Source organism: Schistocerca nitens, chromosome 2, assembly GCF_023898315.1.
Source record: "Schistocerca nitens isolate TAMUIC-IGC-003100 chromosome 2, iqSchNite1.1, whole genome shotgun sequence".
NCBI lineage: Eukaryota > Metazoa > Arthropoda > Insecta > Orthoptera > Acrididae > Schistocerca > Schistocerca nitens.
Genome location: NC_064615.1, coordinates 966142234 through 966156958, shown reverse-complemented (window position 1 = coordinate 966156958; position 14725 = coordinate 966142234). Strand labels below are relative to the sequence as shown.

Genomic DNA, 14725 nt, shown 5'->3' with positions numbered 1-14725 from the left:
CAGTAGGGGAGCAGAGCACATATGGAGCACTTGTAAAAAAAAGCTTTCTTTCTACATTTTTTGTATGTTCTATGTATTTGCATGTCACAATACATCAAATAATATAGCTACAGCAAATCTGTGAAATTGCTTCACTCATTCATAATAACCTTGTACTTCAATCCTAATATTTACTATGTATACTGACTGTTGGTTTATGTATTTGTAACTTAGTACTCACTTTCCGTTTCTAGTTACTCACCTTACATCTGACTGTGTGTGTGCGCACTTATCACAGTCACGTTTCAGGCTTGTAAGGGAAAACAACATGTCATAAACAATACAAAACTATTTTGTCTTTCAATTTCATCTTTCTTGAAATGTTAGAAAACAAAGAAAGAACCTCTTTGCACATTTTTCTCCTTTCATCCACACAAGCATGTATATAGGGCATGGTAACAATTTCACAGAACATTATAAACCATGTTGTTTTGTTTTTAAATTACTTTATTTTCAATTATTATATAACCTTCCATGCTTAGGAAACACACACACATTTTTTCATCGTCCACCTAGACATTTTTATTAAAGAAACATCTGGACATAGCCAACAATGTACACAAATCAATATGCTGTCCTGAATCATCTTTTCAGCAAATCCTGAAGTTTAGCATCTGGCTCAGAACAATGCTTTATCTTAACTGCGATTCATTCTGTTACCCCACCCCCTACGATGCTCATCTTTGAACTCATCCCATTCTCTTGCTCTTCTCAATGCTTCTTCTTCGTCCTTCTCTGTTGCCAGTTCTTTCTTCATTTCTTCTTGTTCTGCCAGTTCATTTGCATTCTCTCTAGCAGCCATGTCTTGAAGGCTTAAAGCCTTTGCTTGGGTAGGATCAGGGAAACTGGAATAAAACAAACCATGGTAAATGTACAAAGGTCCAATAACATGTACATACCAGTGTGTGTGTGTGTGTGTGTGTGTGTGTGTGTGAGAGAGAGAGAGAGAGAGAGAGAGAGAGAGAGAGAGAGAGAGAGACCTAAGGCCATTGCAAGGCAGGTCTTTTGACTGCCTTACAAGCAAAAATAAGCTGCTGTACAATGTAAATACAGAAAGTAAAATACATATGATTTGTGATCTATTTATTACATATGATAATGTTCTGCGAAGGAACAATGGGAACTATTCATTAGCAGGACAAATCATCTCACTGCTTCCCAACATTTCACTGAAAGCAGGGGAAAGAGTGGAAGTTAAGGGATTCTTATCCGATAGTACAACTGAACTTTTTAGACACATTCTGTAATGATTTGCATTCTCACTCATCCAGTGTTGGACAGCACAGAACACAGCATATGCACTTTTGTTGTTGTTCAAATTCACATTTTAATGACTGATAACAACAGTTTGGGAACACACACATTTTAACCAAATTCATAGTGATTTGCAGAATGTATGTCTCTCAAAGTAGCTATCCTCTCAATTCGCACTTTGGACAGCTTACAAAAGTTGTCTATTGTATAATGACTTTTCAGTACACTCTAATTGCAAGGAATCCGAGCAAAAAGTTTCAAATTCCATAAATTGTCTGCTTTTAATGAAAGTGGTGAATGAAACAAAGTGTTGTTTGTGGTAACGTAGTAATAACTCCTCTACTGTTTGTAGAATTAATAATAACATAAGCTTTGTTTAAATCTTGGGTCCAAAGACTGGTTGGATGCAGATCTCCACAATACTTCATCTCTGCATAACAACTACCCCCTACATGCAGTTGAACCTGCTTATTGTATTCATGCCTTAGTCTCGCTCTTATAATTTTCAGCCATCATACTTTGCTAAATTGCCCTGCTGTCTGTTCTTTTATGCTTCAGGATGTGTCCTATCAACTGACCCATTCTTTTAGTCAAGTTGGGCTGTAGAGCTCTTTTCTTCTGAATCCAATAAAACCTCATTAGTAATTCCATAAATCTAACCAACATTTTTTGTAACACCACAATTCAGAAGTTTTTATACACTCTTCCTATCAGAATTATTTATTGTGCATGCTCAACTTCTATATATGACATAGAATTTCTCCTTAATTTCCTTTACTGCTTGCTTTATTTGCAAACTGAATAACATGGGGGACAGGCTACAAGGGTGATGTGAAAAGTTCTCACCTTCATAATGAAAACGAGAATTTACCTTTTAAAAACCTTCTTTTACTTTTACAGATCTCCTTTAATATTAGTATACTTCATCTAACAGTGTTCCTGCAAGATTATTCCATCAGTGTCATGTTCATCAGTGTCATGTTCCTGCTGAAGTACGATATGCAGTTTTAATCACTTCTTGGTTGGACAAGAAAATGCTGACCAGCCATGATGACAATGAGTTTTGGGAAGAGATGGAATCTGGGGTAGCCAAATTTGAGGAATATGGTGGATGTTGCAACACTTCGTAGTGCAGATCCCTTACTTTTCACATTCCCAAGATACTTTTGTTGACAGGTGCACTGTCCCGGTGAAATATGAGTTTTCTCCTTTCATACCGTATGTATCTTTTTCAATTTTTTATATCCAGATCCATTAGAACGTTAGAGTAATATTTACCAATTATTGTTTTACTTTCTTGAAGGTGGTGACTGAAAAGAATTGTTTTTGCATCCAAAAACACTAATGCCACAACTTTTCCTGAATGACATCATCTTTGCCATCTTTGTACCTGAAGAATCAGCTTCTTGCCACTGTTTTGACTGTTATTTTGATTATGTTTCATCTGTCACATTCTGTTGTAGGAAATCACTTTCCTTTTTACAAAATCATGCCAAACACTGTTCACAAATTGTCGAGCTGGTGCGGTACCCAACTCCCACACAGCTTTTACACATGCAATTCTTCATGGTAAAACAGAGCCAATATAGTCTTTAAAAATCCCTTCAATCTTTGAAATTTCATACACCTTCATAGCCTGATCTTCCAATATCACAGCCCACACTTTTTCTACGACCTTTGATGTTCATCGTGTTCCTCATGTGGATCATCTTGGGCACTTTCATGATTTGTTCAAACTCAGCAGCCCATTTCTCCATGGTGGAAATTTAAGGAGAAGAGTCAACATGCACATTTAAAAACTTCATATTAATTTTGGTTGCCATCAGCCATTTTTTAGAAGAACTTAAACTCTGCTTGATACTCAATATCGCCCATTCAGAGCACTCACATACTGCAAATTGTTCATATAGCTGCCTACAGCCAATACAGAACACATTGTTTACAGTTTCACACAAAGTGTGTAGAAAGTCGTATCAACCTCAGGAGGGGGGAGGAGTACCACGCTCCTTGTCTGTAGTCTACACACACGCACGCACACACACACACACACACACACACACACACACACACACACATACACATACATTTACCAACAGAAGGTCATTATTGCCTTATATGTGTCCACATTTATTGAGAACCCAAATTTGCCTTCCACCACATTGCCTTCTACTAGTCGTTCCATTCTTCTGCAGATAGTTCACATTAGTATTCTGCAATCATGACTAATTAAACTGATAGTTTGGTCAGATGTATCAGCACATGTCTTCTTTGGAATTGGGATATTGTATTTTCTTGTAGTCTGTCTGTTTTCGCCTGTCTCACATATTCTGGATACCAGGTCAAGCAGTTTTAACTCCAAAGTTTCTTATGCAGGATTTCTGCCCCCAAATGGGAATTTTTCCAGAACATATGTAACATGTAAATATATGTGTTTACGTAGAACACTTACTGGGGCAAGTAGTCTGCAGGGAAAAGTGGTCACTTGGCCAGTAGTTGTTCATCAGTGTTTCCTTTAATTTGAAGTTTATCACATGTTGTTGTTGTGGTCTTCAGTCTTGAGACTGGTTTGATGCAGCTCTCCGTGCTACCCTATCCTGTGCAAGTTTCTTCATTTCCCAGTACCTACTGCACCCTACATCCTTCTGAATCTGCTTAGTGTATTCATCTCTACGATTTTTACCCTCCACGCTGCCCTCCAATGCTACATTTGTGATCCCTTGATGCCTCAGAACATGTCCTACCAACCAGTCCCTTCTTCTCGTCAAGTTGTGCCACAAACTCCTCTTTTCCCCAATCCCATTCAACACCTCCTCATTAGTTATGTGATCTACCAATCTAATCTTCAGCATTCTTCTGTAGCACCACATTTCGAAAGCTTTTATTATCTTCTTATCTAAACTATTTATCGTCCGTGTTTCACTTCCATACATGGCTACACTCCATACAAATACTTTCAGAAACGACTTCCTGACATTTAAATCTATACTCGATGTTAACAAATTTCTCTTCTTCAGAAACGCTTTCCTTGCCATTGCCAGTCTACATTTTATATTTTCTCTACTTCGACCATTATCAGTTATTTTGCTCCCCAAATAGAAAAACTCATTTACTACTTTAAGTGTCTCATTTCCTAGTCCAATTCCCTCACCGTCACCCGACTTAATTCGACTACATTCCATTATCCTCGTTTTGCTTTTGTTGATGTTCATCTTATATCCTCCTTTCAAGACATTGTCCATTCCCTTCAACTGCTCTTCCAAGTCCTTTGCTGTCTCTGACAGAATTACAATGTCATCGGCGAACCTCAAAGTTTTTATTTCTTCTCCATGGATTTTAATACCTACTCCGAATTTTTCCCATACATTTCATTTAAGTAATACTTATTACTAAATATGGTTTGTGTAAGCCACAGGCAAGGCTGTTTAGTAAGTGCTCTTAATTGTGGTGTATACCGAGTGACAGTTTGTGGGAGGGAATGGGGGGTGCAAACTACAATAATAGCATACTTTTTGACAGTTGTGCCTAAATAATGGGTTAGAAAACATGCAAACTGTAGTACTAGCAGTTTACTGGCCACCCGCAAGAAGTATCCTAAGACTCATAAAGCAGTTAGAAATAGTTTTAATGAAGTTATGCAGACTTAATTGGAGACTTTATTGTTGTTTTTCTGTCAGACTGTATGACAGAGGGCCCCAGAATTGTTAATGGCCAGCTAAGGATTATTTTCCACAGTACAATTTCCTACAATGATTGAAAGACATTGTGCAAAATCTAATGATATTTTGTTTTTAGACCTGACACAATACTACACATCCTAAAGTCATTAGATTCTACATCAAATGTTATATGAAACTGAGTTGTATTTGCATTACTATTATACTCAAAAATAGTGTTATTGTTGCAAAATAATATCTGGTGTTACCATGACATGAAAATACATCACCTTCCAGTCACTCATATCTAAGTCATCAGAGGTACAGTTGAAAATTATAGTGCTGGTGCTCAAGAGTTATGTTAATATTCTTAGGGAGGTTGGTGGTTAATAATAAATTATCCATTAAACACAAAACAGTCATTTACAGGAGGAAAAAACTCACTTAGGAAGGTATAGCTATTGTGAAATGAAAATTGATTTTCAAATCTGGCCCCAATACAAAGGTTAGTTCTTGGAAACTAAAACAAAAAAGGGGATCTAGTAGTTGATGAGCAATCTGTTCAAACAGTAAGTAAAAGTGAAACCATACCACAAAAATCGCATCCCAATAAGTCTAAGTGTATTTCTGAGCACAGGTTCTCACGAGATTTGTATTATAATTTTCCAACAGAATTCTACTGTACAGTTATTTCAATGAAAAATTCATAAAATTTCAAAGTAAAACACTAAGCTAATGAGTAATAATGACATGTATAATTGATTTCAAACTTTTCCTGGAAACAAAACTAAGTAATGCTTTTTGATTAAAAGCTGATCTGACAGAAAGATTTTCAGTTATGTACAACTGTAAATTATTCACATCGCTAGGTCATGGGCTGTGCAACTACAGAGAAGTGTAGCGTAAGGCACAAGTTTTAAATATAAAGGCTGGCAAGAGTCAATAATTTTCTGGTCACACTGGATTAAAAATGTGAAATTCATGGGAACATTTCTCATAGGAATGAAATGGAATACTTTCCACTGCGCTTGCTGATGCACTGGTAAAATCAACTGAGTGTTTATCCAAGAGCAGCAAAGCTCAAATGTCTGTTACACCATCAGCTTTAGGTTTCCCCAAGGTCTCTCTAAATTGATTGCAGTGAATGTTGGAGTGGATCCTTTGAAGAAAGTTTGTGCTCAGTCATTATAACCTTACCATAAATTAGATTAAAACCCTGAACGTCCTTCCATTTGTTCAACTTACTTATATAACAGATACAAAAGTAATTTAGAAACTAAACATTAATCCAGTGATAATGCAAGGTACTAATCACTTCTGAAATAATATATACAGGGTAGCACAGTTAAAAGTAGATTGCGGCCCTTTGAAAGTGAATGCAGTATTTCGACTTCTGAAACAGAGTAAATAGCTACAACAATGGACAGTTTTATGCAATAATCTATTGTTAGCATTTTTCTCTCAGCATTTCAGTTTATTTCATCAGTGAAGTTAGACGTTTCTCTTTGCGGCCTACAAAATTACTTTCAAGATAGAAGAAAGAATTAAAATTGTGGAAGCATATGTGGAAACATGTATGATTACTGAAACTCATGAAATTTTCAGTATTAAGCATCCAGGTAAATACTACCAGCAAAGAGAGCAATACAGAGTCTGTATAAAAACTGGTGCACATACAGATCTGTGCAAAATGTAAAATGACAAAGAATTCCTTCAATTCGCATACTGGAAGTATTGCAGATATTTGCCACAGAATTATTCATAGCCAATAGAAGTCTACACAGAAACTGGTCTGAAAGGTGCATGTAAGTAGGAGGAGCTGCCAGCGGATATTGAGAAGTCTTAATTTGAAGCCATATCGTGCAACAGGCCTGCAGTAATTATGGGAGGATGACAGAAACATGTAGATCACTGCAAGTGGCTTTTGTATGACATCAATGATGGCTTGTTAGATCCTTTCCATTATATCATGAATAATGAAGCATGATTTCATCTTTCCAGTCATGTGAATTCACAGAACACAAGACACTTGGCAACAGAGGACCCTAAATTGTATATTCAGACCAAAGTGACAAACAAAAATGTGTACCACGGCCAGGATTCAAATCTAGGTCTCCTGCTCAGTAGGCAGATGAACCTAACCACCGCACCACCCTCGCACAGTGGCTTCGCACAACTGCATGGACTACACTACCATGCCTCCCTCCTCTACACAAATTCTCATTCACAACTGAGCCCACTTGGTATTCCCCCTAAACTTTAACAGCACTGCAGAGGTTCTCCAACTCTATGTGAATAGCATCAAACAAAATGGGGGTCCTGCCTGAAACCCAGACATAGGTGCTTCAATCAAATGAAACTATTCAAAAGACCTTTTCAAGTCTCAAACATCTTGGCTTCAGTAGAGATTTTCACTCATCGCTTCAGTCTGCATATATACATCATGATGTTTGAGACATGAAAAGGTCTCTGGAACTATATAGTTTCATTCAATTTCTGATATCATTTACATTTGCTTTAACACAGATGATTCTGTCAGTTTCCCAATATTCCTGCTCTGATAATTAATGCTGATACAAACAGAAAGGACCTCAGTAACACTCAATATGGAAAACATACTATCCCTCCAACAATGTACATTTTTCATTCAAAGAGTGATTAGCATTTATTTAATGATTTATTTATTGCTTCTTTCTCTATGTTGTTACCATTCATGTGCAAAAACTGAAGTAGCTTCACTGTAACTGAAGTGGAAGTCCACAAAAAAGTTGACTAAATTAGATACACCTCACATGACAAATGCTGTGTTAATTATTGAAACAGCTTGCATAGGAAAATGTGGGGGATTAATAAACAAGATCCAATGGCAAAAGACCATTCATGTCATTAACAAGGCAGATATATGAGCTTCAAGAGAAAATCCACGGTTGAGGTTACTACAACCAACATACATCAGCAAAATAAAATCTGATAAACTAATAAAACCTCCAGAAATATATGGCAGGGAATGTTCTTGTTATTAATGCCTTCAAATGTGCCAAAAGCTGGAAACATTAAACCACAGTGGAAAAACAGGCTTTCTGAATAGTTTCATAAATGTAGTCATGTGTAAGGTATACGAAACGGGGTGATGGAAGCTTCCAATCCCACCCGTCAGCTTTAACACGTGATGTAAGGCTGTTGTGGTGTGTGACGTCACAACAGCACGGAGTTTAGTTTGTGAGAGTGGCGTGTTTGTAGGTGTCATTTTGATGTGATCAGTGGTGCTCTCTGGTGGTGTGTGTGTGTGTGTGTGTGTGTGTGTGTGTGTGTGTGTGTGTGTGTGTGTGTGTTAGGTCATGTTTTTGGTTTAGTTTGCGTAGAGGTGGCGTGTTGTTGCGGTCGGTGGTTCTCTCTGGTGGTGTGTTTATGGGTAACGTGTTATGTGGTGTATGGGGTTCACTTGCATTGTAGCATTGCACGTGTGTGGTATCGGTGGTGATTGTGGTTACAGCGGAATATTTTTCAGTTAGTTAACGATTTTGGTTTTGTGATGTCAACGTTATTGTAGTTTTTTTTCTGTTCATTGTGCGTGAATTTTGGTAAATTGCTTTGTTTATGTCTTTGGTAGGTATGGATATGACTGACAAGGTCAACAGTTATTGGTTGTCGGCAATGATGGGGGACAATCCATTGTCTCTAATAAAATTTCTTCAGCTATTCGGCCTGTAGGCTGAAGTTGTGAAGTGTTCAGTGTGTCATGAAGAAATGAGGCTTACTTGTTCTGGCGTCTCTGACCAGGGATGGCTGTATGTCGTAAGGATAACAGGTAAAGGGAAGTGTACGATTGCAATTTTGATTTTCTAGGTGTTTTTTGTCGTAGGATTAAATGTTGTGGTGGTGAAATTTTTGAGATTCCTAGTGTGGTATCAGTTGTTTCTGTTGACCTATTTAGGTCAAGGGAAGTGATCGATTCCAGTGGATTTTGTGTGTAGTGAAATTTGGGAAGGTTGTGGGGTCTTGTTATTTTAGTGTTTTTTTTGTCATTTGTTTTAGTGACGTGTGTTTATATTTAGTTTGTCCCCACCCCAAAAACCCCCAATTTCCCACGCTTGTCCCGTTAGATTGATTAGGTATTTTGTGGAAGGTGTGTGTGTGTGTGTGTGTGTGTGTGTGTGTGTGTGTTGGTTTTTCAATGTATTTTGGTGTGTGTGTGTGTGTGTGTGTGTGTGTGTGTGTGTGTTGGTTTTTCAATGTATTTTGGTGTTTGTTGTCATGTTTACGTAATGACGTCATAGGCGCCATATTGGAGTCGTAGTGTATGGTTGTTTCTGCCATATTTCGGGCGTCATGGGTCAAAGCAGATGGGTGGAATTGGACACTTCGTTATTTACTATGATACTACTGTCACAACACTTTCAGTGGACTAACCACATCACAAGAAAACTATAACCTTCCAAACTAACTTAGGTATTGGAGCATGCTACAGTTCAGTCTCATCACAACTCCATAAAAAGGGCACATGTACGTCTAGCACACAACAATTCCAAACATATTTCTCCTGAATGGATCATCATCTTCATGAGTCAATCCACAAGAAACAAACAGATACAACTGTCATCTGCAACTAAAACATATAAACAAAAACATTCTAAATGGTTTCTATATTACATAAAACATTATATTACAAAGAAAAGACTGATTGCCCGGGTTATTCACTAGACTCAAATGTGTAATGAGGAACACACTTTTGATCAGAAAAACTAGACACACTACCCAACAATTGCTCTAAATCTCCAGACTACCTAATTTTTTTTTTCCCCCCTAAATGGTAATATGGTATCTGGAAGACCAAACAGAATGGCAATATTGTGAAAAAAAAAAAAAAAAACACACACACACAGAGAGAGAAGGCAGGGAAACATGCCCATTACCAAATGAACTCTTAATGCACTCCTAAAGATCTAAGATGTATGGTACAATGGAGAATAGTGCAACTTACTCTCCATCCTTGACTCTCTTTTCGTAAAATTCTTCAACCGTCATAACGGGAAGACTGGGATACCCAGCTCCAAATACCTTCTTCTGCACCTCGTCTTTTGTGATAATTATGGGCTTAAGTGGCTTCTGAGGAGGACGCACTTTTCTGGACTTCTCCTCTTCAATTCCTAACGCAGCACCTTTTCTGACTTGAGCCATGTGTGCAATTAATGGTTTCTCCATTTCAATATTATTCAACTCATCCACAGCCTGATTAGCAAAACACTTTATCAATGTTATGTAAAAGTTACGCTTCACTTCTTCGTCTACATTACTTTCTTCCATTTCCTTCCCCAGAAGTTCCAGTTTCTTTTCTAATTCTTTGTGCTCTTTATATCTCTGGAGTTTCGTATTTCTCTTGATTGCCATGTCAATGAGATTACTTGATTGAGGCCCAACTGGCGAGACCACTTTGTCATCATCTTGTTGTGAAGGTTGCGGTACTTCTATATCAATAACACCATAGTCCTTGCATCGTGTAAGAAAGTCACGAAAATATACTTCTGCTGTATTAATGACTTCTAGGCGGTCGTCCACGCACAATTTCAAAGCCAGACCGCCTAAAAGTGCCGGTAAGAGTAGGTACTTAATATCATTTGTAGCAATTTCTTCCAAAGCTTCATTTGAACTAAAAACACCCGCTAATGATATCAGTCTTGTAGCGTCCTCCAGAATATGCATTGCTTTCTTGATGAGGCTCTGCAAGACAAACAAGTGTGGATGTAATTACCTTGTGCAACAGAAAACAAAGAGAATTTGTGTCTTCAAATGCAGCAATTTTTTTTTTTTCCAAATGGTAAACAGTAAAACAATGTCCCTCACAGCTGTATTCTACAACCTATTTGTTCGTATTCTCCATTAATAATCTACCGATCCACATAAATGCCACGTCGTTTTTTTTTTTTTTTTCCAGATGATATGTCTGTATAAATTGAAGACTATGAGGCAGTAAACATCCTTGTCAGCATGATGAATATAAAAATCATCTAAAAACATGGTTTAAGCTTAGTGGTTAACCAAAAACTTCCCAAAAACCCATATGATCCAGTTCTGATCAAAACAGTAAAAATCTCAGGAAATTAAAATATGTCATAAGAAAAGCAACATCTAGAAGAATGAATTCTCTGAAAATTCTTAGGATTGAAACTCGATAAGAATTTGATTAGGAGTAAACATATTGAGTATATATTCAACAAATTACGTAGCTTTGCATTTGTGTAGTAAATAAAATTGCCTTGTGCCACTGACATGGATACAAGGAAAATTTCATATTATAAATGCATCCAATCAGTTATAAGATTCGGCATTCTGTTTTGGGGAAGCTCTAGCAACATATTGCTTACAATGAAACAGCAGAAAACATAATTAGAAACGTATGCTGTACCTCCAAGACAATCATGTAACTTATTATTTAAAAATCTTCCAATCATTGAACATTCCTTCCCCACATATCTATGGTATTATCGTCTTTGTAAGTAGCAATTTAGAATGCTTGATCACTCTCAGTATATGGGTATGAAAATTTACTAGAAACTCAAAGGGAAAAAACGTTCTGAGTACGAAGCTAGATTCAGCGAAAACAAAGCTACATGATACTCTGTTTCAGGGGTGCTGAAACTCGGGTGAAGATTTCATTAAGGATGAACAGATTATCTGAGCAGGATGTAGTAGTTTATCACTAATCTTGTCGAGTAAAAAGTAGCTGTCTTTTCGCAGAAACATCACATTAATGTTGAAATACTTCTGCCACTATTTAACTATAGTTATATAGAAATGAAGCTGTATTATATCTTTTTGACACGTTTCATGTACTCTAATCAAATCATTAGCGTATGTACACTATGAGACGAATAAATCACAATTCACCTGTACATGAGGCGCTGATAAGATACCTAGTTTCACCACGCTCCAACATGATAATATGATGTGCTTAAAATACTAAAAAAAATAAGAAAAACTGTTTTATGTGTATTTACCTGAACTGAGCTACTATTCGTTGGTTCGTCTATTTTGTCCAATTTCTTGTAAATTTGAAGACCTTCATCAAACATTTCGGATACTTGTCGCATCTCATGATCGTCGGTATTAGCCATTGAAGATTGGACACAAAATACCTCGTAGAAAAACCTCGAACGCTCCCAAAACAAACGAATGACTTACACTCAAAATAACAACAATCCAGCGATGTTACATGCAGAACGTCTGCGATAACATTCAGTTTGATTCCAACGAGGTTCGAACAGATTCGCAAGATATTTTACATGCTTTTATACTGATGTGCAGTGTAATGCTACGCGGAAGTGATGACTGTTTTAATGATTATGTTCGGCGCAATCACTGACTTATGTTTTCTCTTTGTCTTATGTATGTTTTATTCTATCGTTGAATGTGCTGTTTAACGGAGTCGTACGTACTACGGTTTAGTTTTGATATTTTAATAATGCTAATTATCTAGCCACTCAGCAATTGGTGACCCCGACGTGATCTCTGATGGTCACTGACGCTTGTATCGTGCCGCGTTCCGCTAAGTACAAACATTCGCATCAACTGCGTCGCGCATCTTCCGCCCCCGAGTCCACAGAAACTCCACAATATCAGATCCATCATCAACTGTAGACGTGTCTAGTGGCGCAGTAGTTAATCGCGTGACAGTAAAGTCGTCACCGTTTTGGCAAGAGAATCCCGAGCAGAAGTCTGCGCATGTAACTGCAGATGACACGAAGTACACTTATGTAGTTGCTGCGTTCAGTGAAGATATGGCTACAAAGGTCAAGACATTCTGACGTCACGACCGAGCACTGATCACTACTTAACCATTTAAAACGCCCTGATTACCCGGCTCTCGGAGTCTGAGGCGAAGAGATTGGAAAAACTACTCTGCACTGAAGAGCTGGGCGATCGCTCCCCGTCGCAGCTACTAGGCCAGCTGCGCACATTAGCATTCAGTGATGACATTCTGCGAAATATTTGGTTATCATGCCTGCCACCCGATAGACAGAAGGTATTTACAGTGTGCTCCGGCGATCTATATGCACTCGTACAAACAGCGGATTGTTTAGCGGAAATGTATCCGTCCGCGTGGGCCGTAACTGTTTGCCCAGGCCTCAGGCAGAAAACACCCTCGCCGCGCTACAAGCACAGGTTGCCGAGCTCACTGCGATATTGACCCAGGCTACCAGTCGCCGATGTCGTCGCCACAGCTCACCAGGAAAGTGCAGCCGCTCATCTTCGTCACAAGAGTTTGTTGGTACCACCGGCGATATGGTTCTGAAGAGCTTGCTGTGCGAACAGGGAAACTGAGCAGGAAGCCAGTGATGAGGCCACTGGCTTTCCAGACGGCAGCCGTCGCCTGTTTGTAATGGAACATGGCACAAGGTTACAGTGTTTAGTAGACACAGGTGCTGAAATGTCATTCTATCTATCTGTCCATCTGCCACGTAGCAACTGTGATGATTCCTACCTTTTCGCCGCCAATGGTTCTACAGTCGCAACGTATGGTTGTTTCACATCATTGTTGAACTTCGGCCTACGGCGGGAAATTTGAGTGGCAGTGCGTAGCCGACGTGACGCACCACATACACAGAGCGGACTTTTTATCGTTTTATTAATTCTTGCCTGACCTCCGTCACCGACGCTTTCTCGGCACTATTACCAACGTAGCAAGCCAAGGTTGAGTGCATCATGTGGAAGGCACAGCAATACGTATGATTACCGGTGATTCTGCGTTCATAGAGTTCCTCAGACAGTTACTGGAGATCACATGCCAGACTTCCACACTGGCACCTGTGCAGTACTCGACAGTGCACTATATTCTGACTACACCTGGACCACCATTCCATGCTCGACCACGCCGCTTGACATCCCAGAAACTGAAGATAGTTAACCAGGAATTCTCGTCAACGCTTGCACAAGGAGTCGCACCCATCAAGCAATAGTCGGTCACCTCCACTACACCGTGGTCCCAAAAAAGGATAAGCACATCTTTTCTACGTTGGATTTAGTTCGCGCATTCTACCAGGTACATGTGGCACTGGACGACATTGCTGAAACTGCCATCTGCACACTATTCGAATTTACACAAACGCCTTTTGGACTTTGTAATGCTGCTCAAACATTTCAACTGTTCATGGATGAAACCACACATGACTTAGACTTTTGTACGTATATATCGACGAAATCCTGGTCAAGTCAAACTCAGAGGTGAAACATCTGTCACCATGGCGACAGATCTTTACTCGTCTGTGGGCGGTTGTACAATTTCGGGATAAATCCAAGAACAGCTCACTGAGGAATGGGCGTTGTATGAGGCCACTTTATTTCCCAGTTAGTTATTCCTGGAAGAACGTTAATGTCCAGTTAAGTTGGCAACAACTGAACAGTACTCTGGGTATTTTCACGTACGTCATTTGATATTTATATAATCGTTGGATGCAGAAATAGTCTATCTTACATGACTGATAAGCGTTCCAGATCGCAAAACTATTTTCTTGGGGATACTTTGAGGCTGGAAGAAACTGCAAATGAGTTCAAGAGCGTAGTAGGAAAAACGAAAACTGCTTCAATCTCATTCAATGAAAATATTAGTGCAAAACATTTAACTACATTGGTAGGCTACTTATATGTACAATGTTTCCTGAAATTAATTAAAGGATCAAGTATTTGTTGTTTTGCCAGTGAGAGATCTTTCTAGATTTCCGAATACGGTATGGGAAAAAATATGCAACAGTTTCCATTCACAAACAACTTCCATAAATCTACAG

At 38.6% G+C, this 14725-nt stretch overlaps 1 protein-coding gene across 1 annotated transcript; it reads right to left on the bottom strand.

Annotated features, from left to right (window-relative positions):
- Positions 1-480: 480 nt before the first annotated feature.
- Positions 481-12166, bottom strand: LOC126234745 (immunoglobulin-binding protein 1). Its single transcript, XM_049943490.1, has 3 exons — positions 11942-12166; positions 9928-10664; positions 481-884 (listed from the first exon to the last, which is right to left on the bottom strand). The coding sequence occupies exons 1-3, from the start codon at positions 12056-12058 to the stop codon at positions 677-679; spliced, it is 1062 nt and encodes a 353-aa protein (XP_049799447.1). The 5' UTR covers positions 12059-12166; the 3' UTR covers positions 481-676.
- Between the last annotated feature and the right edge of the window lie 2559 nt (positions 12167-14725).